Below are 12749 nucleotides of genomic sequence, written 5' to 3' on the forward strand. Positions count from 1 at the left end.
GGGAAGGAGATAGGGAGGGAGGAAGAGAGAGGGAAGGAGGGAGATAAGGAGGGAGGAAGGAAGGAAAGAGGGAGGGGGAAGAGAGGAAAGAAGGAAGGAAAGAAGGAAGAGACGGAGGGCGGAAGGAGAAAAGGAAAGGGGGGGAAAGGAGACCAATTTTTCCAACCTGATTTCCTTCAGCATAAAAGGGAAAAAAGAGAAATTTTGAATTTCCTGTATTAAGATCCTGTCATTTTGCCCTGGAGTTCCCGTGGGATTTGTTTCATGCCTGGCCTACCTCGAAGGCTTGGGGTTGGGGATTTACACCCTTCCCCTGCAGTTACAACCCCGGGAAGCTTTTGCTAAGCCATCAGTGCAAAAAAGAAGCCACTTCCATTTTATTATAACCCCAAATCTTTGTGTTGCTGCTTGCAAAGGAAGCTGCTTTGCTCCTAATCCCGGCCGAGGAAAAAAGTTTCCTCTGGAGTTTTGGTCAAGGAACAATGCACGTTTCTCTCTTTTGGAAGATTCAACTGGCATTTGCCCAGAAACTCCGAAGTTCTGATGCCATCAAGACAGTGGTGAAATCTAATTCCCGCCCGCCTCCACCGGTTCTGTGGGTGTGGCTTGGTGGGCAGGTGGTGGCCTTGTGACTGGGTGGGCGTGGCCAATTTTTTTTTCACTCTCTAAAGCATTTTTTTCCTACCTATTCGCCCAAACTGGCAGGGAAAAAATGCTTTAAAAAGTGGGGAAAACAACCTTCCGAGGATCGCGTGACTCACAGCTTTTTTTTACTACTGCTTTGCAGAACAAATGACAACCGTCCCTAGCGGTTCGGCTGAACCAGGCCCAACCGGGAGGATTTCACCCCCGCGTCAAGACCTGGTTTTACCCCCCAGTGGCCTTCCCACGGCCTCGTTCTTACCTTGAGGTTCTTTTTAATGATCTCCACGACCGTCTTCTGAATGGATGGGCTGCATAGGATGTAATCCGGGGCAATGCAGGTCTGGCCACAATTCATGTATTTCCCCCACGCGATGCGCCTGAAGGATGAAAGGATCCCAGAAGGTTAAGAGGAGGAAGGGGCTCCTTTCTATCCTCCTTCTCTGTGATTCCCTGTTCTGTTCTGTTCTATCCTATTCTTATTTCTATTCTATTCTCATTTCTTATTCTATTCTTTTCTATTCCATTCCATTCCATTTCTACATTCTATTCTATTCTCATTCCTTATTCTATTCTATTCTATTCTACTCTATTCTCTCTGTTTTCTATTCCATTCCAGTCCATTCATTCTATTATTCTATTCAATTTTTCTATATTTATTCTATTCTATCCCACTTCTACATTCTAATATATTCTATTCTTATTTCTATTCTATTCTTATTTCTATTCTATTCTCATTTCTTATTCTATTCTCATTTCTATTCTATTCTATTGTGATTTCTGTTCTCTTCTGTTCTATCCTACCCTATTCTTATCTCTATTCTATTCTCATTTCTTATTCTATTCGATCCCATTTCTACATTCTATTCTATTCTCATTTCTTATTCTATTCTCATTTCTATTCTATTCTATTCTCATTTCTTATTCTATTCTATTCTCATTTCTATTCTGTTCTGATTTCTGTTCTGTTCTGTTCTATCCTACCCTATTCTTATTTCTATTCTATTCTATTCTCATTTCTATTCTGTTCTATTGTGTTTTCTGTTCTGTTCTATCCTATCTTATTCTTATTTCTATTCTATTCTTATTTCTATTCTATTCTCATTTCTTATTCTATTCTCATTTCTTATTCTATTCTCATTTCTATTCTATTCTATTCTCATTTCTATTCTATTCTATTGTGATTTCTCTTCTGTTCTGTTCTATCCTATCCTACCCTATTCTTATTTCTATTCTATTCTCATTTCTTATTCTATTCTATTCCATTCCTACATTCTATTCTATTCTCATTTCTTATTCTATTCTATTCTACTCTATTCTCTATGTTTTCTATTCCATTCCAGTCCATTCATTCTATTATTCTATTCAATTTTTTCTGTATTTATTCTATTCTATCCCATTTCTACATTCAATAATACAATACAATAGTAGAGGTGGAAGGGACCTTGGAGGTCTTCTAGTCCAACCCCCTGCCTAGGCAGGAAACCCTATACCGCTTCAGACAAATAGCTATCCAACATCTTAAAGACTTCCAGTGTTGGGGCATTCACAACTTCTGGAGGCAACTTCTGTTCCACTGATTAATTGTTCTAACTGTCAGGAAGTTTCACCTCAGTTCTAAGTTGCTTCTCTCCTTGATTAGTTTCCACCCATTGCTTCTTGTTCTACCCTCAGGTGCCTTGGAGAATAGTTTGACTCTCTCTTCTTTGTTATATTCTATTATATTCTATTCTTATTTCTATTCTATTCTTATTTCTATTCTATTCTTATTTCTATTCTATTCTCATTTCTATTCTATTCTATTGTGATTTCTGTTCTGTTCTGTTCTATTCTATCCCATTTCTACATTCTATTCTATTCTTATTTCTATTCTATTCTCATTTCTTATTCTATTCTCATTTCTATTCTATTCTCATTTCTATTCTATTCTCATTTCTGATTCTATTCTATTCTCATTTCTATTCTATTGTATTGTGATTTCTGTTCTGTTCTGTTCTATCCTACTCTATTCTTATTTCTATTCTATTCTCATTTCTTATTCTATTCCATTCCATCACATTTCTACATTCTATTCTATTCCAATTGGGCCTAGTCACTCTCTCACGCCCGCCTACTTGACAGGATTGTGGTTGTGAGGACAAATAAAAGAGAGAATGGTATGTATGTTGAATCAAACACCAGAAGGAAAAGAAGGAAATAATGTCATCATTATTTTGATTACAACTTGTGCGCTAATCTGTATTAAAATGGCACCTTTGTCTACCATGTGAAACCATCACGATTCAAAACATGTTAATTGTTTGGGTGTGTAGATACATCTCGACAAAAGTACGTCCCTCCTACACATCCATCCCACACAAAAGTTTTCCCACGGTTGCTTTAAAAAGGGGTGAGTAAATTTACTCAGCTCTGCGTTAGACCTAGATCTAACAATCCAAACTTTTCAAAGTTGGCCGTTCCATTCCATTCTGTAATTCTATTCTTCTTTCTATTCTCCATCCTAGCCTATTCCTACGTCCGTGCCAGTTGCCAAGCATCTCCATTTCCATCCTGTGAACCTTGGACATGCTGGACGGCGTGTGAGAAAAAGTTCCTTTTTCAGTGCCTTTGAAATCTGGCTACCGGTCGAAAATGCCAAACCTACCTGCAGGCCACCTCAAGATTGCAGCCCTCATCGATGTAACAGGGGCTCTTCCCGCCCAGCTCGAGCGTGACGGGGGTCAGATGCTTGGAGGCGGCTTCCATAACAATTTTGCCAACGGTGCTGTTGCCCGTGTACAAGATGTGGTCAAATCTTTGCTTCAGCAGTTCCGTCGTCTCCGGCACTCCTCCGTTGACCACTGGATACAGATCCTGGGGGAGGGGGGGGTTGGGACAGGGGATACAGGCGGTCCTCGAGTTACGACCACAGTTGAGCTCCAAATCTATGTGGCTAAGTAAAACCTTTGCTAATTTTGGCGAATGCTACAACTTTTCTTGCCACCGTGGTTAAGGGAATCCTTGCGTTTGTTAAGTGAACTATGGGATTGTTAAGTGAATATGGATCCCCTATGGAGTTTCCTGGTCAGAATAAGGCAATACAATAGCAGAGTTGGAAGGGACCTTGGAGGTCTTCTAGTCCAACCCCCTGCCTAGGCAGGAAACCCTATACCGTTTCAAACAAATGGCTATCCAACATCTTCTTAAAGACTTCCAGTGTTGGGGCATTCACAACTTCTGGAGGCAACTTCTGTTCCACTGGTTAATTGTTCTCACTGTCAGGAAGTTTCTCCTCAGTTCTAAGTTGCTTCTCTCCTTGATTAGTTTCCACCCATTGCTTCTTGTCCTGCCCTCAGGTGCCTTGGAGAATAGTTCAACTCCCTCTTCTTTGTGGCAACCCCTGGGATATTGGAACACTGGTATCATGGGGAAGAAAATGGTAAGTGAGCATTTGTCTACCCTAGACGAGTTCAAATCACCAGGACCGGATGGATTACACCCCAGGGTTCTGAAGGAACTAGCAGACGAGATCTCAGAACCACTGAATTTTATCTTTCAGAGATCCTGGAACACCGGGGAACTACCAGAGGACTGGAAAAGAGCTGATGTGGTTCCCATCTTCAAAAAAGGGGAAAAACAGATCCAGGAAACTACAGACCTATCAGCCTGACCTCAATACCAGGAAAGATTCTGGAAAAAATAATCAAGCAACAAATTTGCGAACACCTAGAAGCAAACAAAGTAATAGCCAAAAGCCAACATGCCTGATCATGCCAGACTAATCTTATTGCATTCTTTGACAAAGTGACAAAATTAGTGGACCAGAGGAATGCCGTCGATATAGTTTACTTGGACTTCAGTAAGGCATTTGATAAAGTAGACCATTACCTACTACTACATAAAAATGAAACGCACAGGTACAGTATAAGTGGTACCTTGCTCAATAGTACTAACTGTGAAAGGGATCTTGGAGTCCTAGTGGACAACCATTTAAATATGAGCCAGCTGTGTGCAGCAGCTGCCAAAAAAGCCAACACAGTTCTAGGCTGCATCAACAGAGGGAGAGAATCAAGATCATGTGAAGTTTTGATACCACTTTATAAGGCAATATTTGCATCCAGTTTTGGTCGCCACGATGTAAAAAAGATGTGGAGACTCTAGAAAGAGTGCAGAGAAGGGCAAGAAAGAGGATTAGGGGACTGGAGACTAAAACATACGAAGAAAGGTTGCAGGAACTGGGTATGTCTAGTTTAATGAAAAGAAGGACTAGGGGAGACAGGATAGCAGTCTTCCAATATCTCAGGGATTGCCCCAAAGAAGAGGGAGTCAAGCTATTCTCCAAGGCATCCTCTATCCCTCTGTTGATGTAGCCTAGGACTGTATTGGCTTTTTTGGCAGCTGCTGCACATGGCTGGCTCATATTTAAATGGTTGTCCACTAGGACTCCAAGATCCCTTTCACAGTTACTACTGTTGAGCAAGGTACCACCTATACTGTACCTGTGCATTCCGTTTTTGTTGCCTAAATGTAGAACCTTACTCTTTTCACCATTGAATTTCATTTTGTTAGATAGTGCCCAATGTTCAAGTTTGTCAAGATCCTTCTGTATCTTAAGCCTATCTTCTGGAGTGTTGGCTATTCCTGCCAGCTTGGTGTCATCTGCAAATTTGATGAGTTCCCCATTTATTCTCTCATCCAAATCATTGATGAAGATGTTGAAGAGTACTGGGCCCAAAACAGAGCCTTGGGGGACTCCACTGCATACCTACCTCCATTGAGAAATAGTTCCATTGAGGAAGGTCGCTAAAATGGGATGATGTGACCCCTGGGCAATGCAACCGTCGTAAATGTGAGTCAGTTGACAAGCATCCAAATATAAATCCTGTGACCATAGGGAGGCATGTGGGGGGGAGAGCACGGGGGGGGACGACACGCGCATCCTTCCTTTTTCTCCTCGCGTGCCCAAATCGCCCACACCCTTAATGCAATGCGCCCCACCCTGTGAGCATGTGCATGCAACCCCCCCCCCGTGCTCCTCCCACCCCCCCGCATATCCCCCTCCTCAAGCCCCATTTTTGGTTTCAGGAGGCTTCAGCGAGGCCTGCTAGGCCCAAAACGGGGCATGGGGTTGGGGGGTGGATATGCGCGGAGGTGGGAGGAGCATGCACAAGCTCAGGGAGTGGGGCGCATTGTATTATGGGTGTGGGTGCGAAAAATTTTTAGCCACTGTTCGATCCTGTGAAAGACCCCCACGCTCTCAAAAACACACGAGTCCTGGAGGTTGGCAAATGAAGCGCAACCACACTTCGAAGCAAACACGGCAACAATTCTTCACACTGACCTTGTCGAGGTATTGAGGGAGCAGCTTTTCAAACAACTGGGCTGTGTTTTCGCTGATCTCCGACGGCTTGACCACCACAGCATTGCCTGAAAGACACACATACACGGGAATGGAGAATTAAAGGGCGCCATGAGGCCATCTAGTCCAACCCCGTGCTCTGTGCCAAACAAATTACAGGTAGTCTTCAATTGATCAGTCCTAGGCTGCATCAACAGAGGGAGAGAATCAAGATCACGTGAAGGGTTAATACCACTTTACAAGGCCTTGGTGAGGCCACACTTGGAATATTTGCATTCAGTTTTTGTTTCCACGATGTAGAAAAGATGTGGAGACGTGGAGAAGAGCAACAAAGAGGATTAGGGCACTGGAGACTAAAACATATGAAGAACGGTTGCAGGAACTGGGTAGGTCTAGTTTAATGAAAAGAAGGACTAGGGGAGACATGATAGCAGTCTTCCAATATCTCAGGGGTTGCCACAAAGAAGAGAGAGTCAAACTATTCTCCAAGGCACCTGAGGGTAGAACAAGAAGCAATGGGTGGAAACTAATCAAGGAGAGAAGCAGCTTAGAACTGAGGAGAAACTTCCTGACAGTCAGAACAATGAATCAGTGGAACAGCTTGCCACCAGAAGTTGAGACTAGACTTGTTTGAAATGGCAGGGGTCTCCTGCTTGAGCAAGGGGCTAGACTAGGAGACCTCCAAGGTCCCTTCCACCTCTTTATTCTATGGATGGATGGATGGGAAGGAGGGATGGAGGGAGGGAGGAAGGGAAGGAAGGAAAGATGGGGAGGAGAAGGGAGGAAAGGAAGGAGGGAAGGAAGGAAAGGAAGGACGGAAAGATGGGGAGGAAAGATGGGGGGGGGGAGGAAAGGAGGTCAATGGATGGAAATTAATCAAGGAGAGAAGCAACCTGGAACTAAGGAAAAACTTCCTAACAGTGAGGACAATGAACCAGTGGAACAGCTTGCCACCAGAAATTGTGGGCGCTCCACCACTGGAGGTTTTTGAGAAGAGATTGAATGACCATTTGTCTGAAATGGTATTATACCGTATTTTTTGGTGAATAAGACGCACCAAGATTTTGAAGAGGCAAATTTTTTTAAAAAGTAGGTAGGTAGATAGAGGGATAGAGAGGGAGAGAAAGAGAGAGAAATACAGTAGGTAGTTAGGGAGAGAGAGGGAGAGAGAGTAGTTAGGGAGGTAGAGGTAGAGGGAGGGAGGGAGGGAGGGAGGGGGAAAGAGAGAGAGAGAGAAAGAGAGGGAGAGAAAGAGAGAGAAATACAGTAGGTAGTTAGGGAGAGAGAGGGAGAGAGTGTAGGTAAGTAGATAGATAGAGGGATAGAGAGAAAGAGAGAGAGAGAGAGAGAAATACAGTAGATAGGTAGGGAGAAAGAGAGAGAGTAGGTAGGTACGTAGGTAGATAAAGGCGGGGGGAGAAATACAGTAGGGAGGGAGGGAGAGAGAGAGAGAGAGAGAGAGAGAGTAGGTAGGTAGGTACATGTTTCCAGGTGTATTTATCCATGGGCTGGAGAAGGAAATCGCTGACAATCTGCAGCACCTAAGACTTGGTTTCTGCTGGCACAGCACTTGATCAATCTAATTCTCATCAATCAGTTAAAGAGCTTTCCAAAAGGAAAAAAAAAGTTTTTGAACTCTGCAAACCTCCCAAAAATGGCTCATTTTTCGCAAAAACGAGCCTGTTTTTTTTTCAAATAAAAGACATGAATAGCCTTGGGGGGGATTGCAGAGTGCTCCTGGGGGTGTGGAGGGGCCAAAAACGAGCAAAAATGGCCCGCTTTTTGCGGAAACGCGGCCGTATTTTGTCAAAAAAATTGCATGCATAGCCTTATGGAGGCTTATAGAGTGCTGCTGGGGGCTGGGGGGCAAAAAACGGGCCATTTCTTGCTTATTTCTTCTCTCCCCAGCCCCCAGGAGCTCTCTGAAAGCCTCCATAAGGGTATGCACGGCCATTTTTGCAAAAGGGGGGGAGGTTTCAGGAGACCAAAAATCCTGCATTCACTATATAAGACGCACCCAGATTTTCAGCCTCTTTTTTGAGGGGAAAAAGGTGCGTTTTATACTTTGAAAAATACGGTAGGTTCTCTCTGCTTGACTGGAAGACCTCCCAAGGTCCCTTCCGGCTCTATTCTGATGATGAGGAATTTCAGGTGAGTAAACCATATACCTGCACCGATGGCTGCTATCAGAGGCCCCATGACCAAGACGAAGGGGTAATTCCACGCCCCGATGACCAGGACCACGCCCAGGGGCTCCCGATGGATGTAGGTCTTGTCGCCCAACGTCATCACGGTTTTCTCCACGGGCTGGGGGCTCGCCCAGTCGGGGAGCTTCTCCATCATCTGGTCAATCTCGCCCAGGACGATCATAAACTCGTAGCTGAAGCTGTTGAATGCACTCTGCAAGAATTATGTTTGGTTCCGTTAGGGGGGGCTTGATATAGAATTGTGTAATAAATACATGAAAATCAATAAAGACAAGCAAGGGATGCCTTGCAACGAGATGGGTACCAAATAAAATGTATAAATAAATAAATAAATAAATAAGAGCTTTGGTTTAAAAATCCTAAGTCTCTGGACATAACATACTTAGTGCTCTCTGAGCTCCTATTTTACCAAAAGCCACCACATATTTCCTCCAGGTGGGAAGGAGAATCAAGGTGGGAAAATCTTGAGTTTCTTTCTCACACTTTCCTGATTTCCTGGGGTAGGCGCCTGTTTTACTAAAAGCCACCAGGTATGAAGGAAAATCAGTGGGAAAATCTTGAGTTTCTTTCTCACGCTTTCCTGATTTCCTGGGGTAGGCGCCTGTTTTACTAAAAGCCACCAGGTATGAAGGAAAATCAGTGGGAAAATCTTGAGTTTCTTTCTCATGCTTTCCTGATTTCCTGGGGTAGGCTCCTGTTTTACTAAAAGCCATCATATATTTCCTCCAGGTAGGAAGAAAAATCAGTGGGAAAATCTTGAGTTTCTTCCTCATGCTTTCCTGATTTCCTGGGGTAGGCTCCTGTTTTACTAAAAGCCATCATATATTTCCTCCAGGTAGGAAGAAAAATCAGTGGGAAAATCTTGAGTTTCTTTCTCACGCTTTCCTGATTTCCTGGGGTAGGCGCCTGTTTTACTAAAAGCCACCAGGTATGAAGGAAAATCAGTGGGAAAATCTTGAGTTTCTTTCTCACACTTTCCTGATTTCCTGGGGTAGGCGCCTGTTTTACTAAAAGCCACCAGGTATGAAGGAAAATCAGTGGGAAAATCTTGAGTTTCTTTCTCATGCTTTCCTGATTTCCTGGGGTAGGCTCCTGTTTTACTAAAAGCCATCATATATTTCCTCCAGGTAGGAAGAAAAATCAGTGGGAAAATCTTGAGTTTCTTCCTCATGCTTTCCTGATTTCCTGGGGTAGGCTCCTGTTTTACTAAAAGCCATCATATATTTCCTCCAGGTATGAAGGAAAATCAGTGGGAAAATCTTGAGTTTCTTTCTCATGCTTTCCTGATTTCCTGGGGTAGGCTCCTGTTTTACTAAAAGCCATCATATATTTCCTCCAGGTATGAAGGAAAATCAGTGGGAAAATCTTGAGTTTCTTTCTCATGCTTTCCTGATTTCCTGGGGTAGGCTCCTGTTTTACTAAAAGCCATCATATATTTCCTCCAGGTAGGAAGAAAAATCAGTGGGAAAATCTTGAGTTTCTTTCTCATGCTTTCCTGATTTCCTGGGGTAGGCTCCTGTTTTACTAAAAGCCATCATATATTTCCTCCAGGTATGAAGGAAAATCAGTGGGAAAATCTTGAGTTTCTTTCTCATGCTTTCCTGATTTCCTGGGGTAGGCTCCTGTTTTACTAAAAGCCATCATATATTTCCTCCAGGTAGGAAGAAAAATCAGTGGGAAAATCTTGAGTTTCTTCCTCATGCTTTCCTGATTTCCTGGGGTAGGCTCCTGTTTTACTAAAAGCCATCATATATTTCCTCCAGGTAGGAAGAAAAATCAGTGGGAAAATCTTGAGTTTCTTTCTCACGCTTTCCTGATTTCCTGGGGTAGGCGCCTGTTTTACTAAAAGCCACCAGGTATGAAGGAAAATCAGTGGGAAAATCTTGAGTTTCTTTCTCACACTTTCCTGATTTCCTGGGGTAGGCGCCTGTTTTACTAAAAGCCACCAGGTATGAAGGAAAATCAGTGGGAAAATCTTGAGTTTCTTTCTCATGCTTTCCTGATTTCCTGGGGTAGGCTCCTGTTTTACTAAAAGCCATCATATATTTCCTCCAGGTAGGAAGAAAAATCAGTGGGAAAATCTTGAGTTTCTTCCTCATGCTTTCCTGATTTCCTGGGGTAGGCTCCTGTTTTACTAAAAGCCATCATATATTTCCTCCAGGTATGAAGGAAAATCAGTGGGAAAATCTTGAGTTTCTTCCTCATGCTTTCCTGATTTCCTGGGGTAGGCTCCTGTTTTACTAAAAGCCATCATATATTTCCTCCAGGTATGAAGGAAAATCAGTGGGAAAATCTTGAGTTTCTTTCTCATGCTTTCCTGATTTCCTGGGGTAGGCGCCTGTTTTACTAAAAGCCACCAGGTATGAAGGAAAATCAGTGGGAAAATCTTGAGTTTCTTTCTCACACTTTCCTGATTTCCTGGGGTAGGCGCCTGTTTTACTAAAAGCCACCAGGTATGAAGGAAAATCAGTGGGAAAATCTTGAGTTTCTTTCTCATGCTTTCCTGATTTCCTGGGGTAGGCTCCTGTTTTACTAAAAGCCATCATATATTTCCTCCAGGTAGGAAGAAAAATCAGTGGGAAAATCTTGAGTTTCTTCCTCATGCTTTCCTGATTTCCTGGGGTAGGCTCCTGTTTTACTAAAAGCCATCATATATTTCCTCCAGGTAGGAAGAAAAATCAGTGGGAAAATCTTGAGTTTCTTTCTCACGCTTTCCTGATTTCCTGGGGTAGGCGCCTGTTTTACTAAAAGCCACCAGGTATGAAGGAAAATCAGTGGGAAAATCTTGAGTTTCTTTCTCACACTTTCCTGATTTCCTGGGGTAGGCGCCTGTTTTACTAAAAGCCACCAGGTATGAAGGAAAATCAGTGGGAAAATCTTGAGTTTCTTTCTCATGCTTTCCTGATTTCCTGGGGTAGGCTCCTGTTTTACTAAAAGCCATCATATATTTCCTCCAGGTAGGAAGAAAAATCAGTGGGAAAATCTTGAGTTTCTTCCTCATGCTTTCCTGATTTCCTGGGGTAGGCTCCTGTTTTACTAAAAGCCATCATATATTTCCTCCAGGTATGAAGGAAAATCAGTGGGAAAATCTTGAGTTTCTTTCTCATGCTTTCCTGATTTCCTGGGGTAGGCTCCTGTTTTACTAAAAGCCATCATATATTTCCTCCAGGTATGAAGGAAAATCAGTGGGAAAATCTTGAGTTTCTTTCTCATGCTTTCCTGATTTCCTGGGGTAGGCGCCTGTTTTACTAAAAGCCATCATATATTTCCTCCAGGTAGGAAGGAAAATCAGTGGGAAAATCTTGAGTTTCTTCCTCATGCTTTCCTGATTTCCTGGGGTAGGCTCCTGTTTTACTAAAAGCCATCATATATTTCCTCCAGGTAGGAAGAAAAATCAGTGGGAAAATCTTGAGTTTCTTTCTCACGCTTTCCTGATTTCCTGGGGTAGGCGCCTGTTTTACTAAAAGCCACCAGGTATGAAGGAAAATCAGTGGGAAAATCTTGAGTTTCTTTCTCACACTTTCCTGATTTCCTGGGGTAGGCGCCTGTTTTACTAAAAGCCACCAGGTATGAAGGAAAATCAGTGGGAAAATCTTGAGTTTCTTTCTCATGCTTTCCTGATTTCCTGGGGTAGGCTCCTGTTTTACTAAAAGCCATCATATATTTCCTCCAGGTATGAAGGAAAATCAGTGGGAAAATCTTGAGTTTCTTCCTCATGCTTTCCTGATTTCCTGGGGTAGGCTCCTGTTTTACTAAAAGCCATCATATATTTCCTCCAGGTAGGAAGGAAAATCAGTGGGAAAATCTTGAGTTTCTTTCTCATGCTTTCCTGATTTCCTGGGGTAGGCTCCTGTTTTACTAAAAGCCATCATATATTTCCTCCAGGTATGAAGGAAAATCAGTGGGAAAATCTTGAGTTTCTTCCTCATGCTTTCCTGATTTCCTGGGGTAGGCTCCTGTTTTACTAAAAGCCATCATATATTTCCTCCAGGTATGAAGGAAAATCAGTGGGAAAATCTTGAGTTTCTTTCTCATGCTTTCCTGATTTCCTGGGGTAGGCGCCTGTTTTACTAAAAGCCATCATATATTTCCTCCAGGTAGGAAGGAAAATCAGTGGGAAAATCTTGAGTTTCTTCCTCATGCTTTCCTGATTTCCTGGGGTAGGCTTTCTCTGCCGTCCCCTTCTTCTTCTTTTGCCCTCCATCGTTCCCAGCATGAGGCTCTTCTCCAGGGAGTCCTTCTTCCTTCTGATCAGGTGGCCAAAGTAGTTTCCTCTTCAGGATCTGGCCTTCTTTTTTTTTTTTTTTGTAAATTTTATTGGTTTTTTACAAATCTTTTTAGGAAAAGGGTAAATAGGTATAGAAAATTTTGACAGCTACATCATGCGAAAGGTAGAAATCCCCCCAAATCTCACAACTTTTACAGAAAAGAAAAGAAAAAACATCAGATTTAAATAAACATTGGCAGCTTTTGGTTTTACATTATATCATCAATATATTCAATCATCTTTTGTGTCACTTCCAACAATTACATTATAACAACAATTGCAATAATGTTTCAAC

At 42.7% G+C, this 12749-nt stretch overlaps 1 protein-coding gene across 4 annotated transcripts in view; it reads right to left on the reverse strand.

The window, feature by feature from the left end:
- The window catches only part of ALDH3A2 (aldehyde dehydrogenase 3 family member A2), a 46568-nt gene that overhangs the window by 12279 nt on the left and 21540 nt on the right, over nt 1-12749 (reverse strand). For all 4 annotated transcript variants that reach the window (XM_081945459.1, XM_081945461.1, XM_081945458.1 and 1 more), the window contains exons 3-6: nt 8149-8380; nt 5963-6048; nt 3287-3495; nt 905-1022 (exon numbers count right to left, since the gene is read on the reverse strand). In XM_081945459.1, the coding sequence (XP_081801585.1) occupies nt 905-1022; nt 3287-3495; nt 5963-6048; nt 8149-8380 (645 nt within the window). The remainder of the gene's footprint in view (nt 1-904; nt 1023-3286; nt 3496-5962; nt 6049-8148; nt 8381-12749) is intronic.

The sequence above is a fragment of the Natrix helvetica genome (assembly GCF_964273705.1).
Source record: "Natrix helvetica genome assembly, chromosome: 2".
NCBI lineage: Eukaryota > Metazoa > Chordata > Lepidosauria > Squamata > Natricidae > Natrix > Natrix helvetica.